The sequence below is a fragment of the Rhinoraja longicauda genome, chromosome 11 (assembly GCF_053455715.1).
Source record: "Rhinoraja longicauda isolate Sanriku21f chromosome 11, sRhiLon1.1, whole genome shotgun sequence".
Classification (NCBI taxonomy): domain Eukaryota; kingdom Metazoa; phylum Chordata; class Chondrichthyes; order Rajiformes; family Arhynchobatidae; genus Rhinoraja; species Rhinoraja longicauda.
Window position 1 is genome coordinate 5,495,700 of NC_135963.1, and position 23,513 is coordinate 5,519,212.

The 23,513-nt window shown below is 48.0% G+C and overlaps 1 protein-coding gene across 4 annotated transcripts in view; it reads right to left on the reverse strand.

The window, feature by feature from the left end:
* nexn (nexilin (F actin binding protein)) overlaps positions 1-13,792 on the reverse strand; it is a 46,993-nt gene extending 33,201 nt beyond the window's left edge. For 3 of the 4 annotated variants that reach the window (XM_078407889.1, XM_078407887.1, XM_078407886.1), the window contains exons 1-2: positions 13,592-13,792; positions 10,703-10,782 (exon numbers count right to left, since the gene is read on the reverse strand). In XM_078407889.1, coding sequence (XP_078264015.1) covers positions 10,703-10,729 — 27 coding nt within the window. In that variant the 5' untranslated portion in view covers positions 10,730-10,782; positions 13,592-13,792. Of the gene's footprint in view, positions 1-10,702; positions 10,785-13,591 lie in introns of those variants that run through there. The other variant, XM_078407888.1, reaches the window with a different exon arrangement.
* Between the last annotated feature and the right edge of the window lie 9,721 nt (positions 13,793-23,513).

Here is a 23,513-nt window from a genome sequence, read left to right on the forward strand (position 1 = left end):
TCCCACCCCGGTCATTCCTTCTTCTCCCTCCTCCCGTCTGGAAGAAGGTACAGAAGATAGACAAAAAATGCTGGAGTAACTCAGCGGGACAGGCATCATCTCTGGAGAGAAGGAATGGGTGACGTTTCGGGTCGAGACCTGAAAAGTCACCCGTTCCTTCTCTCCAGAGATGCTGCCTGTCCCGTTGAGTTACTCCAGCATTTTGCGCCTATCTTCGGTTTAAACCAGCAACTGCAGTTCCTTCCCACACAGGAGGTACAGAAGCTTGAAAGCGCGCACCACCAGACTCAGGAACACCTTCTTCCCCTCTGTTATCGGGCTTCTGAACGGTCCTTCCATGAGCTAGGGTATTGTCCTGTTATCGGGCTTCTGAACGGTCCTTCCATGAGCTAGGGTACTGTCCGATTCACCTCTACCCCATTGTGGACAATAGACAATAGGTGCAGGAGGAGGCCATTCGGCCCTTCGAGCCAGCACCGCCATTCAATGTGATCATGGCTGATTATTCTCAATCAGTACCCCGTTCCTGCCTTCTCCCCATACCCCCTGACTCCGCTATCCTTAAGAGCTCTATCCAGCTCTCTCTTGAATGCATTCAGAGAATTGGCCTCCACTGCCTTCTGAGGCAGAGAATTCCACAGATTCACAACTCTCTGACTGAAAAAGTTTTTCCTCATCTCAGTTCTAAATGGCCTACCCCTTATTCTTAAACTGTGGCCCCTTGTTCTGGACTCCCCCAACATTGGGAACATGTTTCCTGCCTCTAACGTGTCCAACCCCTTAATAATCTTATACGTTTCGATAAGATCTCCTCTCATCCTTCTAAATTCCAGTGTATACAAGCCTAGTCGCTCGTGGACATTGGACTTTGTCTATGGAACTGATGCGCTACAATGCTGATAATTATATTCTATATTTCCCTGTGCTCTGTATCTTCCCCTTTGCTCTATCTATTGTACATGAGTTGGCCTTTATGTGCAGTATTATCAAATTTGATAGGATCACGAGCAAAACAAAGCATTTCACTGTATCTCGGTACATGTGACAACAGCTTCGTTCAGTTTATTGTCGTGTGTACCAAGGTACAATGAAAAGCCTTTTGTGTAGGAAGGAACTGCAGATGCTGGTTTACACGTAAGATAGCCACAAAATGCTGGAGTAACTCAGCGGGTCAGGCAGCAGCTCTGGAGAGAAGGAATAGGTGACGTTTCGGGGCGAGACCCTTCTTCAGACCGAGAGTCAATCAGGGGAGAGGGAAACTGGAAGTATGAAAGGGCATAGAGCCGGTGCCCATGATCCAGGAAAGGTGGAGCCCACAATGGTCCATTGTTGGCTGTGGAAGAGGTGATCACGAAGGGATATGAGCAGTGACACCAGCAGGACAACTGGCCAAGGAGAAATTAATGTTCATACCGCTGGGTTGTAAGCTGCCCAAGCGAAATATGAGGTTGCGTGCTAACCGGTCCAATACTAAACCAATGCCAACACTGAACATCAACCTAAAGCAAGGCCAATTAATTAATGCTAGCTTTGCCACCGATGACCAGGTCTTGTGTTAAAAGAGGAGAATAGACAGGCTCCGTGTTAAAGCCAAGAGTTGGGTCAGTTCATTGGGATAAAGGCAGCAGGAAGCAAATATGACGTAAAGGCCCAGTGACCTCCTGTTTTATCTTTGTCCATTCTTTCTCCTTCTTATACTGTTCATTCCTCCTCTTCTTCTCTTCTCCGGTTCTTCTCTGGCTCCTCTCCTCCCGAGCTTTCTGCATGGCTTCGAACTTAGTCTTAACATCACCCCTGGCCGCCTTTGGCGCATATGATTTATGAACAGATTTAGATGCAGATAGAAGTCTCTATGAGGGTTAAGGAGAGACAGACAGACAGACAAAGAGAGAGCGGGAGAGAGGGAGAGAGGGAAAAAAAAAGGAAACCAGATGAATGAAGGCATCAAAGCAAAGAAAAACGAGTGGATGTGATAAAAGAATGAAGCATTAGCACTTTGGCTACCTAATGAGAATCGGAGCCTTACAGCGTGGAAAGAGCCCAACTTGTCCACTCCGACCAACATGACCCATCTACACTAGTCCCACCTGCCTGTGTTTGGCCCATCTCCCTCTAAACCTGTCCTATCCATGTACCTGTGCAAACGTTTCTTAAACGTTGCGATATCCCTGCCTCAACTACCAGCTCGTTCCATGCAACCACCACCATTTTGTGTGAAAACGCTACCCCTCAGGTTCCAATTAAATCTTTTCCCCTCCTCACCTTATACCCCATCTTAGGTTCACGGGGTTAATCCCCGGGATGGCGGGACCGTCATACGAGGAAAGATTGGAAAGACTGGGCTTGTATTCACTGGAGTTTAGAAGGATGAGAGGGGATCTTATAGAGACGTATAAAATCATAAAAGGACTGGACAAGCTAGATGCAGAAAAAATGTTCCCAATATTGGGGGAGCCCAGAACCAGGGGCCACAGTCTAAGAATAAAGGGGAGGCCATTTAAAACTGAGGTGAGAAGAAACGTTTTCACCCAGAGAGTTGTGAATTTGGAATTCTGTGCCGCAGAAGGCAGTGGAGGCCAATTCACTGGATGAATTTAAAAGAGAGTTAGATAGAGCTCTAGGGACTAGTGGAATCAAGGGATATGGGGAGAAGGCAGGCACGGGTTACTGATTGTGGATGATCAGCCATAATCACAATGGCTTGAAGGGCCGAATGGCCTCCTCCTGCACCTATTTTCTATGTTTCTATGTTTGTACGTTTGTATGTTTCTATGTCCTCTGGTTCTCGATTCCCCTACTCTGGGCAATCATTAAGATTTTTTCTACTGTTGTGTGGAGACCACCTGTATATGTCCCTAACATTTGTATACATGATGTCACAACATCCATCTTTGCAGAACTAATGCATTAATAATGCCTTGTGTTTGTACAGCTTTTTTTTCTTTTCGCCATCTTGTATAATTTATGTTCTGCGTGTTGTCTGAGTCTCTGTATCTGTGTTGCGGTTGCAAGGAAGTTACCATGGATCCTGTACCTCACTGTGCTTGTGCATATGACAATAAACTTGACTTGGTTTGAATAACATTTTGATTAATATACAGACCGAATGAATCTTTAGTTACTGATAACTATAATCCTCCAATCACAAATACACCTCCTCCGACAATCTCATCAACCTCTGTTTTATTAATATCATCCACTTCGTCCAGAAATAACAGCATCACTCTTGAACGGTTACTGTATCTGAACTAAGATCTAAATTTGGGGCGGCACGGTGGCGCAGCGGTAGAGTTGCTGCCTCACAGCGCCAGAGATCCAGGTTCCATCCTGACTACGGGTGCTGTCTGTACGGAATTTGTACATTTTCTGAGGAACTTTGAGGAAATTTGAGGAAGGATATTCTTGCTATTGAGAGCGTGCAGCGTAGGTTTACTAGGTTAATTCCCGGATTGGCGGGACTGTCATATGTTGCAAGACTGGAGCGACTAGGCTTGTATACACTGGAATTTAGAAGGATGAGAGGAGATCTTATCGAAACGTATAAGATTATTAAGGGGTTGGACACGTTAGAGGCAGGAAACATGTTCCCAATGTTGGGGGAGTCCAGAGCAAGGGGCCACAGTTTAAGAATAAGAGGTGGGCCATTTAGAACTGAGATGAGGAAAAACGTTTTCAGTCAGAGAGTTGTGAATCTGTGGAATTCTCTGCCTCAGAAGGCAGTGGAGGCCAATTCTCTGAATGCATTCAAGAGAGAGCTAGATAGAGCTCTTAAGGATAGCGGAGTCAGGGGGGTATGGGGAGAAGGCAGAAACGGGGTACTGATTAAGAATGATCAGCCATGATCACATTGAATGGCGGTGCTGGCTCGAAGGGCCGAATGGCCTCCTCCTGCACCTGTTGTCTATTGTTCTCCCCGTGACCTGTGTGGGTTTTCTCCGGGTGCTCCGGTTTCCTCCCACACTCCAAGGACGTGTAGGAATGTAGGTTAATTGGCTTGGTATAATTGTAAGTTGTCCCTGGTGTGTGTGGGATTGTGTTAGCGTTCGAGGATCGCTGGTCGGCGCGGACTCAGTGGACCGAATGGCCTGTTTCCGCTCTGTATCTCTAAACTGAACTAAACATTTGGATAGGTGTAGGAAAGAACTGCAGATGCTGGTTTAAATCGAAGGTAGGCACAAAATGCTGGAGTAACTCAGCGGGACAGGCAGCATCTCTGGAGAGAAGGAACGGGTGACGTTTCGGGTCGAGACCCTTCTTCAGACTGAACTAATAACGAACAGACTGAAAGCATTTGGATAGGTGATTGAATAGGAAAGGAGGTGAAGAATTTGGGCAAAGGGGACTAGCGTAAGGAGGCAACAGTGGCCACGGACAAGGTGGGCTGCCAGGGGCCGCTTCTGTGCTGTACATTTCTATGATTCTATAAAACCCAGTGACAACATTAGCAATTGTCTCAGAATTCCTCAGCATCAGGACTGGGGCCCTTGGTAAACATTGATAGGCTCAGCTAGATTATTGACTTGAGGTTGGAAATTTGTGGGCTGGGCAACTAATGAAGCATTAATTGTGTGTTCAAATGCACTTGCGGGAGGTGGAGGGAGTCCGGATTAATGTTTTTTGGAACAAGCACGCCCAGAGCTGTGGGTGATTCACTAGAGATTGACTGTTCTCCCTGTATGCATCACATGCATTCATAAAATCAGTCGCAGATTTATTTTACACTGGCTTGCATGGAATTACATTCACACCAAACAAATTCACCTACAAACCCGCACGTCTTTGGAGTGTGGGAGGAAACCGAAGATCTCGGAGAAAACCCACGCAGGTCACGGGGAGAACGTACAAACTCCGTACAGACAGCACCCGTAGTCGGGATTGAACCCGGGTCTCCGGTGCTGCAAGCGCTGTAAGGCAGCAACTCTACCGCTGCGCCACCGTGACCGCCCTTAAACACTTAAAAGCATAGTATCTTTCTCAATTGAGCGGCCATCTTTAAGAGGTGTATAAATCATACAACGCGACTCTAAGAATCCATCTACCTCTGCCTCTAAATTATTAATCTTCTCTGCCATTAAAGAGGAGTTTTAAAGGCTCTTCGCCTTTGGAGAGAAACTAATTGTTCCACATCACTGCATTAAATGGACAACCACTTAATTTTGAATAATGACCATTGGCTCTAGACTGTCCCACAAAATATTCTGCACTCTGTATGTTCCCCTTTGCTCTATCCGGTGCACTTGAGTTTGAACTGATTATATTTAGTGTAGTTTAGTTTAGAGATACAGAGGGGAAACAGGCCTGTCGGCCCATCGAGTCTGTGCTGACCAGCGATCCCAGTACACAGACACTATCCTACACACACCAGGGACATTTTACAATTGTACTGAAGCCGATTAACCTAAAAATCTGTATGTCTTTGGAGTGTGGGAGGAAACCGGAGTACCTGGAGAAAACCCACGTGGTCCAAGGGTCTGTGGAGACAGCACCTGTAGTCAGGATCGAACCCGGGTCTCTGGCGCTGCAAGGCAGCAACTCTACCGCTGCGCCACCGTTTGGTTTATGTATGGCTTATATGATCTGCGTGGGTAGCACGAATAGCACTAATAGACGGGCCTAAGGGCCTGTTTCGATGCTGTATTTCTAAACTAAACTAAACTAAAAGGCACAAACTCGGAGAATAGTTCACGGGACCACAGGAGAGGCTGATAACAAGGCAAAACAAGTTGCTGTCGGACTGAAGTCACGTGAAGTTCAGTCTTGAGTATGAATAAACTTCAGTTACATTTCTCAACAATTGCCACAATCCGAAGGGTAATATTACGGTGAATAAATGGATTGTAGTTGGGGCATTTAGAACTGCAGCAATTTTCTGCACGGATGGAGACTATTTACCTCACGGTCTCTTGCCCAGAGTAGGTGAATCGGGGACCAGAGGACATGGGTTTAAGGTGAAGAGGGAAAGATTTAATAGGAATCTGAAGGGTAACTTTTTCACACAAAGAGTGGTGGGTGTATGGAACAAGCTGCCAGAGGAGGTAGTTGAAGCAGGGATAATCCCAACGTTTAAGACACATTTAGACAGGTACATGGATAGGACAAGTTTGGAGGGATATGGGCCAAACACGGGCAGGTGGGACGAGTGTAGCTGGGACATGTTGGTCGGCATGGGCAAGTTGGGCCGAAGGGCCTGTTTTCACACTGTATCATTCTATGTCTCTATGACTCTAAAGTGGGCCCAGATTTTTTTTTAATGCTTTTCCAAGATAGCATGAAGTGTAGATGGAGTTATTGTTGATGCCTCTTTAAAATAGAATGTATGAAGATTTATCAATCCCCTGACCTTAAGACCTTCACAATAGTTGCAACTTGCAATTAGGGGGCAATGTTGGATGAGAAAGTAGCTTCACATCCAACACAGAGGATCGTGAATTTCAACATGCAAAGCTCATACACTATTAATAAATCACAGCATAATCTAAAGAATATTGGAGGGAAAGCATCTCAACAGGTTCTGATCTATTATTTGCACCCCAAAATTACCCTGATTTCCACTAAGGACTTTTGTGCATTAATTTGAGTTTCTAATTTTTTTTGGGGGGTTTAGAAACATAGAAAATAGGTGCAGGAGGAGACCATTTGGCCCTTCGAGCCACCACCGCCATTCATTTGTGATCATGGCTGATCATCCACAATCAGTAACCCGTGCCTGCCTTCTCCCCATACCCCTTGATTCCACTAGCCCCCAGAGCTCTATCCAATTCTCTTTTAAATTCATCCACTGAATTGGCTTCTACTGCCTTCTGTGGCAGAGAATTCCACAAACTTTATTATGTTATCTATACGTTTACCAGTTATCTATGTTATTTAATAACCAAATTCTGTCAATAACCAAAGCCTGTAGTCCCTTTTTTGCTCTGGTTTATTTTCACCCACATGTTTAGACCGTAATGTTGTATCCTTATTGTTTTGATGTGTTTCTGCTTTATTCTTAATTGTTAACTGTATGTTTGTGTTGTCATTTGTGAGCGGAGCACCAAGGCACATTCCTTGTATGTGCACATACTTGGCCAATAAACTTTTTCTTTCATTCATTCATTCATTCATTATTTATATCATCAGAGACTCACACCACCCTGGCCACACACTCATTTCACCCCTGCCATCGGGAAGAAGGTACAGGAGCCTGAAAACTCTAACGTCCAGGATCAGTAGACAATAGACAATAGACAATAGGTGCAGGAGGAAGCCATTCGGCCTTTCGAGCCAGCACCGCCATTCAATGTGATCATGGCTGGGCAGGAACACGTTCTTCCCTACAGCCATCGGGCTATTAAACACCGCACCTCAAATAAGCTCTGAACTACAGGACATAGACTATCGTTGTTATAATTGCATTATTATTGTTTGTTTGTTATTTATGTGTACGTATGTGAGCCTGTGTGTGTATGTATATGTGTCTGTATATATATATATATATATATATATATATATATATATATACGTGTGTATGTGTGTGTGTGTGTTAGTGTGTATATTGTATATATGTGTATATGAGTATATGTATATATACACACACACTGAACTTTTTCTCCACATCTATTATTATTGTTCACAGTGCACTATGTTTACATATTCTGTTGTGCTGCTGCAATTAAGAATTTAATTGTTCCATCTGGGACATATGACAATAAAACACTCTTGACTTGAGTTCTGTGCTTACAGACTTTTAGACAATAGACAATAGACAATAGGTGCAGGAGTAGGTCATTCGGCCCTTCGAGCCAGCACCGCCATTCAATGTGATCATGGCTGATCATTCACAATCAGTACCCCGTTCCTGCCTTCTCCCCATACCCCCTGACTCCGCTATCCTTAAGAGCTCTATCTAACTCTCTCTTGAATGTATTCAGAGACTTGGCCTCCACTGCCTTCTGAGGCAGTGAATTCCACAGATTCACAACTCTCTGACTGAAAAAGTTTTTCCTCATCTCCGTTCTAAATGGCCTACCCCTTATTCTTAAACTGTACAGAGATTGACCGATTCTTGATTAATACGGGTGTCGGAGGTTACGGGGAGAAGGCAAGGGGTTGAGAGGGAGAGATAGGTCAGCTATGATTGAATGGCGGAGTGGACTCGATGGGCCGAATGGCCTAATTCTGCTCCTATGCCTCACTAACTTGTGATCTGTTATGCTGCTGCAAGTAAGAATGTTGTTGTTCCGTTTGCAGTACATATGCCAATTGAACGTCCTTGGAGTTGATTTTGAATCATTTCCTGTCTACCTACTGCATGCTTTTGTCCAAGTCTGTGTTCGGAAGGCAAGTATTATATTGGCCTTGAGTATGTGAGATAAGATAACAGTCTGGTGTTACATAGAGGTCTGATGAGATCACATCCAGAGTACAGTGTACAGATTTGGTCTCCTAACCAAGTAAGGATGTACTTTGGAGAGAGGAAGTGCAGTGAAAGTTCAAATGGAGAGTGAACGGATTTATTAACATAGAACAGTACAGCACATGAACAGGCCCTTCGGCCCCCAATGTCCCTGCTGTACATGAAGTCATTGCCTTAGGAATGAAGGGAGCTATTTTAGAAAGGAGGTGAGGAGGAACTTATTTAGTCAGAGGGTAGATAATCCGTGGAACTCATTGCCACAGAGGGCTGTGGAGGCCAAGTCAGTGGATATTTTTACAGCAGTGATAGACAATTCTTGATTAGAACGGGTGTCGAGGGTTATGGGGAGAAGGCAGGAAAATTGGATTAGGAGGCAGAGATAGATCAGCCATGATTAAATGGCGGAGTGGACTCGATGGGCCGAATGGCCTAATTCTCCTCCTATAACTTGTGAACATGTTTAGTTTAGTTTAGTTTAGTTTAGAGATACAGCGCGGATGAGAGGGGATCTTATCGAAACATATAAGATTATTAAGGGGTTGGACACGTTAGAGGCAGGAAACATGTTCCCAATGTTGGGGGAGTCCAGAACCAGGGGCCACAGTTTAAGAATAAGGGGTAGGCCATTAAGAACGGAGATGAGGAAAAACTTTTTCAGTCAGAGAGTTGTAAATCTGTGGAATTCTCTGCCTCAGAAGGCAGTGGAGCAATCCAATTCTCTGAATGCATCCAAGAGAGAGCTGGATAGAGCTCTTAAGGATAGCGGAGTCAGGGGGTATGGGGAAAAGGCAGGAACGGGGTACGTTAGATTTTTTTTTTAGATTTAGAGATACAGCGCGGAAACAGGCCCATCGGCCCACCGAGTCCGCGCCGCCCAGCGATCCCCGCACACTAACACTATCCTACACACACTAGGGACAATTTTTACATTTACCCAGTCAATTAACCTACAAACCTGTACGTCTTTGGAGTGTGGGAGGAAACCGAAGATCTCGGAGAAAACCCACGCAGGTCACGGGGAGAACGTACAAACTCCGTACAGACGGCGCCCGTGGTCAGGATCGAACCCGAGTCTCCGGCGCTGCATTCGCTGTAAGGCAGCAACTCTACCGCTGCGCCACCGTGATCGCCCGTATTGAGAATGATCAGCCATGATCACATTGAATGGCGGTGCTGGCTCGAAGGGCCGAATGGCCTCCTCCTGCACCTATTGTCTATTGTCTATTGTGCCCCTCTCACCTTAAAGCTATGTATGCCCTCTCACAGTTGGCATTTGCCACCCTTGGAAAAGGATTCCATCCTGTCCACCCTATCCGTGCCTCTCATAACCGTATAAAACCTCTGGAGAAACAAAGAGATGCAGAAGCTGGTTTATACCAAAGATAGACAGAATGTGCTGGAGTAACTCAGCGGGTCAGGCAGCATCTCTGGAGACAAACGGCAGATTTAAGGTGAGAGGGGCGGTTGTACTGGAGATGTGCGGCGCGTTTCTGTTTACACTGAGAGGGTGGGGGTGTCTGGGACGCGCTGCCCGTGGTGGCAGTGGAGGCAGATATGAGGAGGATGTCAATTGACGTTTTTGAGGCGGAGATACATAGATTCTTGATCAGTATAAATGTCAGGGGAGAAGGCAGGAGACTGGGGTTAGGAGGGGAAGACAGATTTAGATTTAGAGATACAGCGCAGAAACAGGCCCATCGGCCCACCGAGTCCGCGCCGCCGAGCGATCCCCGCACATTAACACTATCCTACACCCACTAGGGACAATTTTTACATTTACCCAGTCAATTAACCTACAAACCTGCACGTCTTTGGAGTGTGGGAGGAAACCGAAGATCTCGGAGAAAACCCACGCAGGTCACGGGGTGAACGTGCAAACTCTGTACAGACGGCGCCCGTAGTCAGGATCGAACCCGAGTCTCCGGCGCTGCATTCGGTGTAAGGCAGCAACTCTACTGCTGCGCTACCGTGCCGCCCAGATCGGCCATGATTGAATGGCGGAGGAGACTTGATGGGCTGAATGGCCTGGTTCCACCCCTATCACTTACGGCCTTATGACCTTCTGATTGTGCTGGGACTTGACCTTGTATGTGCGTTGGCAGGATGTTGAGACATCATGAATTACTGATAAACCTTGAGTGATACGAGGGAGGGGGAGGGAGAGAAACCGGCAGGGGAACCTTCCCTGTGATATCCAGAAGACGCAACAGGCTGAATGGCGTACTCCTGCTCCTAGGACCGATGAACGTGTGAAATTCTATCTCGCTGAAGACACCATGTGCAATGATTAGTAGCGGATACACTCACCTCGGCCTTTTGTGCCACATCAGTCATGTTTGCTTCAGGCTTGGCTCAGGTACAAGTGGAATCTCCCTTGCTTCACACACCTGCAGAGAAACCAAACGTTACTCTTAACGAGGGCGGTCACGGTGGCGCAGCGGTAGAGTTGCTGCCTTACGGCGAATGCAGCGCCGGAGACCCGGGTTCCATCCCGACTACGGGCGCTGTCTGTACGGAGTTTGTACGTTCTCCCCCGTGACCCGCGTGGGTTTTCTCCGAAATCTTCGGTTTCCTCCCACACTCCAAAGACGTGCAGTTTTAGTACGTTAATTGGCTTGGTAAATGTTAAAAAAATTGTCCTTAGTGTGTGTAGGAGAGTGTTAATATGCGGGGATCGCTGGTCGGTGTGGACTCGGTGGGCCGAAGAGCCTCACTGTATCTCTAAACTAAACCAAAATACTGTGGTTAATCTGAGGAACTCATTGCCACAGATGTCTGTGGAGTCCAAGTCAATGGATATTTTTAAGGCAGAGATAGACAGATTCTTGATCACAACGGGTGTCAGGGGTTATGGGGAGAAGGCAGGAGAATGGAGTTAGGAGGCGGAGATCAGCCATGATTGAATGGTGGAGTAGACTTGATGGGCCGAATAGCCTAATTCTGCTCTGGTACAACTTGTGAACTACTGGTCACTCTTTGTCCTAGCTCACGTGTCCAACTTGATCAAAGACGGACACAAAATGCTGGAGTTACTCACAGCAGGTCAGGCAGCATCTCTGGGGAGAAGGAATGGGAGACGTTTCGGGTCGAGACCCTTCTTCAGACTGAGGGGGAGTGGGAGACACAGAGATACGGAAGGGCAAGGCGTGAAAAGGAGAGATCAAAGGGGAAGAAGGTCAAGGAAAATGTAGAATAGATCATTGTTTGCCAGGGGAAGTTGACGATGAGGCACGCAAAGATAAAATGTAATCAGGGGGACACAGACTGGTCGGAGAACTAGGATGGGGAGGGATGGAGAGAGAGGGAAAGCAAGGGTCCCAACTCAAAACGTCACCCATACCTTCCATCCAGAGATGCTGCCTGTCCCGCTGAGTTACTCCAGCATTTTGTGTCGATCTTATGTGTAAACCAGCACCTGCAGTTCCTTTCTACATATTTTGTCCAACTTGATCAACATGGACTTATCCATGGGACAGCGAATCAGACTGGTTAGGTTACTCAAACATAACACAAGGTGCTGGAGGAACTCAGTGGGTCAGGCAGCATGGTGTCACAGAGTCATACAGTGTGGAAACAGGCCCATCGGCCCAACTTGCCGTCACCGACCAACATGTCCCGGTTGCCAAACACTTCAACTCCCCCTCCCACTCCCACACTGACCTGTCTGTCCTGGGCCTCCTCCACTGTCAGAGTGAGGCCACACGCAAATTGGAGGAACAGCACCTCATATTTTGCTTGGGCAGCTTACAACCCAGAGGTGTGAATATTGATTTCTTTAACTTCAAGTAACCCTTGCATCCCCTCTCTCTCTCCGTTCCGACACCCACCCAAGTCGTCGTACTAGTTTCACTGTCCTCCTGTTGAGTTTCATTGTCCTATCCATGTAACTGCCCGACTGCTTCTTAAATGTCGCGATGGTCCCTGCCTCAAATACCTCGTCTGGCAGTTCGTTCCGTATACCTGTCTAAATGTTTCTTAAACGTTGCGATATTACCCGCCTCAACTATCTCCACTGACAGCTTGTTCAAGACACCATTCTATTCCATACATGTAAAGTTCAGAAGTTCTCGGAGCAGAATTAGGCCATTCGGCCCATCAAGTCTACTCAGCCATTCAATCATGGCTGATCTACATATCTCTCCCTCTTCCTGTAACATTCGATGTTCTTACTACTCAAGAACCTATCACTCTCAGCGTAGGTTCACGGGGTTAATCCCCGGGATGGCGGGACTGTCATACGAGGAAAGGTTGGAAAGACTGGGCTTGTATTCACTGGAGTGTAGAAGGATGAGAGGGGATCTTATAGAGACGTATAAAATTATAAAAGGACTGGACAAGCTAGATGCAGGAAAAATGTTCCCAATGTTGGGCGAGTCCAGAACCAGGGGGCACAGTCTAAGAATAAAGGGGAGGCCATTTAAAACTGAGGTGAGAAAAAACTTTTTCTCCCAGAGAGTTGTGAATTTGTGGAATTCTCTGCCACAGAGGGCAGTGGAGGCCAATTCACTGGATGAATTTAAAAGCGAGTTAGATAGATAGACAATAGACAATAGGTGCAGGAGTAGGCCATTCAGCCCTTCGAGCCAGTACCGCCATTCAATGTGATCATGGCTGATCATTCTCAATTAGTACCCCGTTCCTGCCTTCTCCCCATACCCCCTGACTCCGCTATCCCTAAGAGCTCTAGCTCTCTCTTGAATCTCTAGGGACTAGTGGAATCAAGGGAGATGGGGAGAAGGCAGGCACGGGTTACTGATTGTGGAGGATGAGCCATGATCACAATGAGTGGTGGTGCTGGCTCGAAGGGCCAAATGGCCTCCTCCTGCATCTATTTTCTATGTTGCTATGTTTTCTTCACTGTTAAAATACCTAATGACTTGGCCCCCACAGATTGTAGTTCCAAGGTTGGATCAGAGGCCAGGTCATTTTCTTTGGAGAGAAGGTTGAGGGGAGATTTGATAGAAATGTATAAAATAATGGAAGATCTGGACAGAGTGGTTAGTGGGAGGTTATTCCCTTTGATGGAGGAGTCCGGGACTCGAGGTCACAAGTATAAACCAAAGGTGAAAAGAATTAAGAATGATTCTTTGGAGGTAGCGGCACGGTGGCGCAGCGGTAGAGTTGCTGCCTCACAGCGCCAGAGACCCTGGTTCGATCCCGTCTACTGGTGCTGTCTCTACCGAGTTTGTACTGCACCTGTTGTCTATTGTCTATTGTTCTCTCCGTGACCTGCGTGGGTTTTCTCCGGGTGCTCCGGTTTCCTCCCACACTCCAAAGGTGTACAGGTTTGTAAGTAAAAGGGCTTCGGTAAAAATTGTAAATAGTCCGTAGAATAGTGCTAGTGTACAGAGTGATCGCTGGTCGGCACGGACTCGTTGGGCCGAAGGGCCTGCTTCCCCACTGTATCTCTAAATCTAAAGTAAAGCAAAGCAAATCATTCTTGATGGCCTTGATTTTTTCTTTACATACCTTTCATTCTTTTATTCTCTGCACCCCCGCTCACACCTCTAGCTCCCCTCTCCCCTGAGTCTCAGTCTGAAATAGGGTTGCCAACTTTCTAACTCCCAAATAAGGGACAAAAGGTGATGTTAACGCCTGTCCTGCGCCCCACGTGACCTCACCCAGCCAGCGGCCACGTGCTCCCGCTCCACCAATGGCGGGTTTGTTTGTATTTTCGTAGTGTACATATCATTTTTGTAAATAGTTGATTAAAAATTATTTTTGGTTAAAAAAACCCGCCTGGGCCGGGAGGCAGGTTGCTAGGCAACCTCAGTATGGCGAACACACTCGGCCCCACTCCCCGAACACACTCCGTTAGCCACCACTGTCCGGGCTCACAGCAGCCCCCGGGCATACAGTGTCCGGGCCTACAGAGTCCTGGCCTACAGCGCCCCCCGGGTCTAATACGGGACAAGGGCGGTCCCGTACGAGACAAACCAATTTAGCCCAATATACGGGATGTCCCGGCTAATACGGGACAGTTGGCAACCCTAGTCTGAAGACAGGTCACGACCCAAATCCTTTTCTCCAGAGATGCTGCCTGACCCGTTGAGTTACTCCTGCATTTTAGAAACATAGAAACATAGAAAATAGGTGCAGGAGTAGGCCATTCGGCCCTTCGAGCCTGCACCGCCATTCAATATGATCATGGCTGATCATTCAGCTCAGTATCCTGTACCTGCCTTCTCTCCATACCCCCTGATCCCTTTAGCCACAAGGGCCACATCTAACTCCCTCTTAAATATAGCCAATGAACTGGCCTCAACTACCTTCTGTGGCAGAGAATTCCACAGACTCACCACTCTCTGTGTGAAAAAATGTTTTCTCATCTCGGTCCTAAAAGACTTCCCCCTTATCCTTAAGCTGTGACCCCTGGCTCTGGACTTCCCCAACATCGGGAACAACCTTCCCGCATCTAGCCTCTCCAACCCCTTAAGAATTTTATGTTTCAATAAGATCCCCCCTCAAATTTTGTGTCCATAATAGTGTCGATAGCTCCATGCTCAAGATAGACGCAAAATGCTGGAGTAACTCAACGGGTCAGGCAGCAGCATCCTGATGTTGGGCCTAAGGCCTTTTTTTTGATATGTACAGTACAAAGATACAAACAAACTCACCACCATAATACAACAATAAAGCAAATATTCTTAAATACTGAATATTGAATGACTATTTCCCCCTCCTTATTGAGGTTACATCCACCCCCAGACAGCACTAAGTCCCTCTCTAGTGCCACACGGGAAAGGGGCAGGCAGACAGCTCGGGCAGAGCCCTCTACCGCCTGGCGCCGTGACTCGCGGATGGCCAGCTTGGCCAGGCCTAGGAGCAACCCAACCAGCCCTCTCCCTCTCCCTTACGCACAGGGTATCCTTTGGCCTTTGCATCTGCTCTCGGAGTCCTGTAGTTCTATTTCCACTGCGCTGTATCATCTCTCTCTCTCTCCCCCCACCCTCTCCTCCCCCTCCCCCTCTCCCCCTCCCCCCCACTTCCCCACCCCCCTCTCCACCCCCCCTCTCCACCCCTCCTCCCCTCTCCCCCTCCTCTCCCCCCTCCTCTTCCCCCTCCTCCCTCTCCCCCTCCCTCTCCCCCCTTCCACCCCTCCCTCCCCTCTCCACCACCCCTCTCCACCACCATCTCTCATCCCCCCTCTCTCCCCCCCCTCCCCTCTCCCCCCTGTCTACCCCCGCTCTCCCCCCCCCCCTCTCTCCCCCCTCCCTCGCTCTCCCCCTCTCCCTCGCTCTCCCCCTCTCCCTCCCTCTCTCCCTCTCTCTCTCTCTCTCATATCCGACAGATGTCGGGCACTTAGGAATGTGTGGCATTGACATGGTCAAGATGAGCTCCCATCCAAAGGGCAATTCAGATTCCTTTGCAACACAACACTGAAGATTGTGGGACTGCTAACCGATGACGGGCTTGCTCCAGACTGGAAACTGCGTCATAACTGTTTCAACAGTGGCAACCAACGTCCCTTCCCCACCAGACAAAGGCATGTGGAGACAGAGGCTTCACAATCTTTAAACTTTAGAGACACAGCGTGGAAACTGCCCCTTCGGCCCACTGAGTCCACACGGGCCAGGGATCTCCCCGGCACTCTCCCACACACCCCGGCACTCTCCCACACACCCCGGCACTCTCCCACACACCCCGGCACTCTCCCACACACCCCGGCACTCTCCCACACACCCCGGCACTCTCCCACACACCCCGGCACTCTCCCACACACCCCGGCACTCTCCCACACACCCACGAGGGACAATTTACAATTGTACCAAAGCCAATTAACCTACAAACCTGCACGTCTTTGGAGTGTGGGAGGAAACCCGCGCAGGTCACGGGGAGAACGTACAAACTCCGTACAGATAGCACCCGTAGTCAGGATCGGACCCGGGTCTCTGGCGCTGTGAGGCAGCAACTCTACCACTGCGCCACCGTGCCGCCATAAGTCTGCTGAGGAAATGGAAGCGTTGGCGTGGCCCAGACAGCGTAGGCCCGGACAGCGTATGCCCGGACAGCGTATGCCCGGACAGCGTAGGTCCGGACAACGTAGGTCCAGAAAGTGTAGGTCCGGAGGCCCGGGCGCCGCCTAACGGAGGTTGCGTAGCAACCCGCTTCCCGGCCAGGGAGCCCACCATTGGTGGAGCGGGAGCACATGGCCGCTGGCTGGGTGACGTCATGTGGGGCGCATGGTGGTGACGTCACCTTGTCCCTTATTTGGGAGTGAGATAGTTGGCAACCCTACCTGACACAGGGCCTGTGGCCGATACGTAGAGCTCGCTTTCTTCCCAGGCTGAGCTGGTTTTGTCCACATCTAAGGTGCTTTCACCACATCTCCTGGTGGTGGGAACTTGACAGCCACCGGGGAGCGGGAAAGACAGGACAACCACCTCATTTCAAGGTGCAGCATTTCTGGGGAGATGGTGGCGCGGCGGTAGAGTTGTTTCCTCACAGCGCCAGAGTCCCGGGTTCGATCCTGCCCACGGGTGCTGTCTGTACGGAGTTTGTACGTGACCTGCGTGGGTTTTCACCAGGGGATCTCGGGTTTCATCCCACACTCCAAAGACGTACAGGTTTGTAAGTTAATTGGCTTCAGTAAAAAACTGTAAATTGTCCCGAGTGTGTGTGGGATAGTGTTAGTGTGCGGGGATCGCAGGTCGGCATGGACTCGGTGGGCCGAAGGGCCTGTTTCCGCGCGGTATCTCTAAACTAAACCAAACTAAAACTAAATATCACGCTGGGAACCCGATGATTTCTCGTGATTGTAATAAATTCCCACCCCGACATTTTGAAGAAGAAGCCGTGAATTCACTTCACTGTCCTATTCTATCCAACATTGATCCCTCCACCAACATCACAGGGGCAGCTGCTTGGTCATTTACACGGGCTTTCTATAGACCCATTGACTGTTACATGTCCTACATCACAAAAGCAACTGCACTTCAAAAATATCTCATGCCTGCAGAGGGCGCTCAGAGATGAGAAACACACTAGAAATGAAGTTTAGTTTAAGAGATACAGCGTGGATTCATAGAAACATAGAAGCATAGAAAATAGGTGCAGGAGGAGGCCATTTGGCCCTTCGACCCACACCTCCATTCATTCTGATCATGGCTGATCATCCACAATCAGTAACCCGTGCCTGCACGGTAGCGCAGCGGTAGAGTTGCTGCTTTACAGCGAATGCAGCGCCGGAGACTCAGGTTCGATCCTGACTACGGGTGCTGCACTGTAAGGAGTTTGTACGTTCTCCCCGTGACCTGCGTGGGTTTTCTCCGAGATCTTCGGTTTCCTCCCACACTCCAAAGACGTACAGGTATGTAGGTTAATTGGCTGGGTAAATGTGAAAATTGTCCCTAGTGGGTGTAGGATAGTGTTAATGTGCGGGGATCACTGGGCGGCACGGACTTGGAGGGCCGAAAAGGCCTGTTTCCGGCTGTATATATATGATATCCCTTGATTCCACTAGCCCCTAGAGCTCCATCTAACTCTCTTTTAAATTCATCCAGTGAATTGGCCTCCGCTGCCCTCTGTGACAGGGAATTCCACAAATTCACAACTCTCTGGGTGAAAAAGTTTCTTCTCATTTCAGGCCCATTCGGCCCACAGAGTCTGTGCCGACCTGCGATCACCCCACACACTAGTTCTATCCAACACACACTGGGGACAATTCACAGAGGCCAATTAACCTACAAACCTGCACGTCTTTTGGATGTGGGTAGAAACCGGAGCACCCAGGGAAAACCCACGCGGTCACAAGGAGAACGTACAAACTCCGCACAGGTTGCACCCATAGTCAGGATCGAACCCGGGACTCCGGCGATGTAAGGCAGCAACTTTAGAGCTTAGAGATACAGTGCAGAAACAGGGCCTTTCAGCCCACCGAGTCCGCACCGACCAGCGATCACCTAGCAGTATCTTATACATTAGGGGCAATTTACAATTTCACCGAAGTTAATTACCCTAAAAACCTGTCTTTGGAGTGTGGGAGGAAACCGGAGCACCCGGAGAAAACCCACGCAGGTCACGGGGAGAATGTGCAAACTCCGTACAGACAGCGCCCGTAGTCGGGATCGAACCCGGGTCTCTGGCGCTGTGAGGAAGCAACTCTACCACTGCGGCACCGTGCCACCCTAAAGCTTTGCCAATGTTCGCTTCTTGTGCTTTTGTTGGATTATAATAGTTTTTAGAATAGGATGTCACACAGCAGAGGTTCATTATGATGGATCCACTAAAGCATTGGTGACACAGTCAAAAGTCCAGGTCTCATTAACGTCTACAGAAGTATTTTATCACAAGGCTTCACAGCATAGTGTGAGAACAGCACCACCAGAGACCGCAAGTGGCACGGTGGCGCAGCGGTAGAGTTGCTGCCTCACAGCGCCAGGGACCCGGGCTTGATCCTGACTACGGGCGCTGGCTGTGCAACGTTTGTACGTTCTCCCCGTGTCCAGCTTGGGTTTTCTCCGAGATCTTCGGTTCCCTCCCACATTCCAAAGACGTATAGGTTTGGAGGTTAATTGGCTTGGTGTGAGTATAGATTGTCCCTAGTGTGCGTAGGATAGTGTTAGTGTGCGTGGATCGCTGGTCAATAGACAATAGACAATAGGTGCAGGAGGAGGCCATTCGGCCCTTCGAGCCAGCACCGCCATTCAATGTGATCATGGCTGATCATTCTCAATCAGTACCCCGTTCCTGCCTTCTCCCCATACCCCCTGACTCTGCTATCCTTAAGAGCTCTATCTAGCTCTCTCTTGAATGCATTCAGAGAATTGGCCTCCACTGCCTTCTGAGGCAGAGAATTCCACAGATTCACAACTCTCTGACTGAAAAAGAGTTGGTCGGTGAGGACTTGGTGGGCCGAAGGGCCCGTTTCCACGCTGCATCTCTAAAATAAGATTGCACAGAGTTGTGGACGCAGCCCAGACCATCACACAAATCAACCTCCCTTCCATTGAATCCATCTACACCTCACGCTGCCTCGGCAAGGCCAGCAGCACAATCAAGGACCAGTCTCACCCCGGTCACTCCCTCTTCTCCCCTCTCCCATCGGGCACGAGGTACAGAAGTGTGAAAACGCACACCTCCAGATTGAAGGAGAGTTTCTTCCCAGCTGTTGTCAGGCAACTGAACCATCCTACCAACAACTACAGATTGGATCAACAACAACTACAGTTACTATCTACCTCATGGAAGACGCTCGGACTATCTTTAATCGGTCTTCACCTTGCACTAAATGTTATTCGAGTCATCATGTATCTGTACACTGTGATGGCTCAATTGTAATCAAGTATAGACTTTCCACTCACAGGTCTGCATGCAATAAAAGCTTTTCACTGTACCTCTGTACACGTGACAATAAACTAAGCTAAACTAAAAAAGCACTGGGCACTGAGATAGAACATGGATGGGACAACACAACTTGGGTCATATCATACTGGGTCACTTACTGCTGCTAGAATCCCACTGTACTCATACGGTACCATGCAATGCACACATGGCAATAGACAATAGACAATAGACAATAGGTGCAGGAGTAGGCCATTCGGCCCTTCCAGCCAGCACCGCCATTCAATGTGATCATGGCTGATCATTCTCAATCAGTACCCCGTTCCTGCCTTCTCCCCATACCCCCTGACTCCGCTATCCTTAAGAGCTCTATCTAGCTCTCTCTTGAATGTATTCAGAGAATTGGCCTCCACCGCCTTCTGAGGCAGAGAATTCCACAGATTCACAACTCTCTGACTGAAAAAGTTTTTCCTCATCTCTGTTCTAAATAATAATAATAATAATAAATCATTACATTTATATAGCGCTTTTCATATACTCAAAGACGCTTTACAGGGATTTAGAGAACATAGGGAAGTGAATAAATAGATAAATAAGTAAACGAACAGAGAAAGGAGACAGAAGGTGGGGTGACCTTCAGTGGTTGAAGGCCTACCCCTTATTCTTAAACTGTGGCCCCTAGTTCTGGACTCCCCCAACATTGGGAACATGTTTCCTGCCTCTAATGTGTCCAACCCCTTAATAATCTTATACGTTTCGATAAGATCCCCTCTCATCCTTCTAAATTCCAGTGTATACAAGCCTAGTCGCTCCAGTCTTTCAACATATGACAGTCCCGCCATTCCGGGAATTAACCTAGTAAACCTACGCTGCACGCCCTCAATAGCAAGAATATCCTTCCTCAAATTTGGAGACCAAATCTGCACACAGTACTCCAGGTGCAGTCTCACTAAGGCCCGGTACAACTGCAGAAGGACCTCTTTGCTCCTATACTCAACTCCTCTTGTTATGAAGGCCAACATTCCATTGGCTTTCTTCACTGCCTGCTGTACCTGAATGCTTCCTTTCAGCGACTGATGCACTAGAACACCCAGATCACGTTGTACGTCCCCTTTTCCTAACTTGACACCATTCAGATAATAATCTGCCTTCCTATTCTTACCACCAAAGTGGATAACCTCACACTTATCCACATTAAACTGCATCTGCCAAGCATCCGCCCACTCACACAACCTGTCCAAGTCACCCTGCAACCTCATAGCATCTTCCTCACAGTTCACACTACCACCCAGCTTTGTATCATCTGCAAATTTGCTGATGCATCATGATATGTTGCACTCCATGCACTACCACCAAACACATACAATGCACACGCACCAACATGCTCAATGTAGTGAACATGGAAACATAGACATAGAAAATAGATGCAGGAGTGGGCCATTTGGCCCTTCGAGCCAGCACCGCCATTCAATATGTTCATGGCTGATCATCCAAAATCAGTACCCTGTTCCTGCTTTCTCCCCATATCCCATTGATTCCGTTAGCCCCAAGAGCTAGATCTAACTCTCTCTTGAAGACATCCAGTGAATTGGCCTCCACTGCCTTCTGTGGCAGAGAATTCCACAGATTCACAACTCTCTGACTGTTAAAGTTTTTCCTCAACTCAGTCCTAAATGGCCGACCTCTCATACTGTACCATGTGCACAATAAGATATACTCTACACAACACATCACCAATGGAAAGATGTTGTTCTGCTGGAAAGGGTGCAAAGAAGATGTATGAAGACTTGAGAGCCTGTGCTATAGGGAGAGGTTGAGCAGGCTATGACTCTAATCCTTGGAGCGCAGGAGAACGAGGGGTGATCTTACAGAGATGTGCAAAATCACAAGAGGAATACATAGAGTAAATGCAGTCTTCAATCCAGAGTAGGGGAATCAAGAAACAGAGGACAAGGCGAGGGGAGCTCTCAATAGAATGTTTCGGAGTAAGTAAGTCATGGTGTATAGAGTGAAGTTGTTAACGGAATTAAGACATAGATCAAATGGAATGGCGCAACATATTTAAGGTGAGGGGGGCAAGATTTAATAGGAACCTGAGGGGCAACATTTTTTTTTACACAAAGGGTGATAGGTGTATGAAATGAACTGTCGAGGCCGGTACAATCACAACGTTTAAAATACATTTGGACAGGTGCATGGATAGGTCAGGTTTAGAGGGATATGGGCCAAACGCAGGCAGGTGGGACTAGTGTAGATGGGGCTTGATGGTTGGTATGGGCTGAAGAGCCTGTTTCCTTTAGCCTGTATAACGCTAAGAATATTATCACATACACAATATGCAATAATGTCATAAATGCAAGTTGTTTACTTAGTAAACCTTTCCAAGTTAATAGACGGTAGACAATAGATGCAGGAGTAGGCCATTCGGCCCTTCGAGCCAGCACCGCCATTCACCGTGATCATGGCTGATCATTCTCAATCAGTACCCCGTTCCTGCCTTCTCCCCATACCCCCTGACTCCGCTATCCTTAAGAGTTGGGTCTCGCTATATGATATTAACTGACTATTGTGTTGCTACACTGTCCACACCATACCATGAGCGCATTAATATCACCAATTATTTCCTTATGCTTACATCATAAAAGCACCCACAGTGGTCACAGAGTCATACATCATGAATCAGGCCCTTCAGCCCAACGTGTCCATGCTGACCAAGATGCCCCATCTGAGCTCGTCCCATTAGCCACATTTGGCCCATATCCCTCTGAACCTCTAATGCCCCTCTATGGTCCCCTTACGGTCTGAAGAAGGGTCTCGACCCGAAACGTCACCCATTCCTTCTCTCCTGAGATGCTGCCTGACCTGCTGAGTTACTCCAGCATTTTGTGAAATAAAATACCTTCGATTTGTACCAGCACCAGCAGTTATTTTCTTACACTCTATGGTCCTCCGATAAGTTAGGACGTGGTCTCGATCTTCCGGCCTACCTCATTGCGAACATTGGACTTTTTCCTCTGTGACTCGAAAACTATAATACAGCAACACGATATTCTGGATATTGGCCTGGGTAGAGTGGATGTGGAGTTGACGTTCCCACTAGTGGGAGAGTCCAGGACCAGAGGTCATAGTCTCAGAATGAAAGGACGTTCCTTTAGGAAGGAGATGAGGAGGAATTTCTTTAATCAGAATGTGGTGAATCTGTGGAATTCATTGCCACAGAAGGCTGTGGAGGCCAAGTCAGTGGATATTGTTAAGACAGAGATAGGTAGATTCTTGATTAGTACGGGTGTCAGGGGTGATGGGGAGAAGGCAGAAGATTGGGTTTAGGAGGGATAGATGGATTAGCCATGAATGAATGGCGGAGTAGACTTGATGGGCCAAATGGCCTCATTCTGCTCCGATCACTTATGAACTTATGAACAATCTTTCACATCTACCTAAAGAGTTGGTTGGGATGCATTCTGACATTACATCGGAAGGCACAACCTTCATAGCTGCACCAATGACTGCATTCTTTGTCCCGTCAACATTAGATGCACAAGACTATTGAGCAGAGCTTGAATCTACAACCTCCTGACCCAGAAGCATCAAGGCTGTCCAATGAATTACAGGCAGACCTGCTAATATCGTCAGGTTGTGAAAGAACCTGCTTCAGCAGCTAAATTGGCATTCCTGCACTTCAACTCCCCCTCCCATTCCCAGTCTGACCTTTCTGTCATGGGCCTCCTCCAGTGCCATAGTGAGGCCCAACGCAAATTGGAGGAACAGCAACTCATATTTCGCCTGGGCAGTTTGCAGCCCAGTGGTATGAACATCGACTTCTCCAACTTTAGAT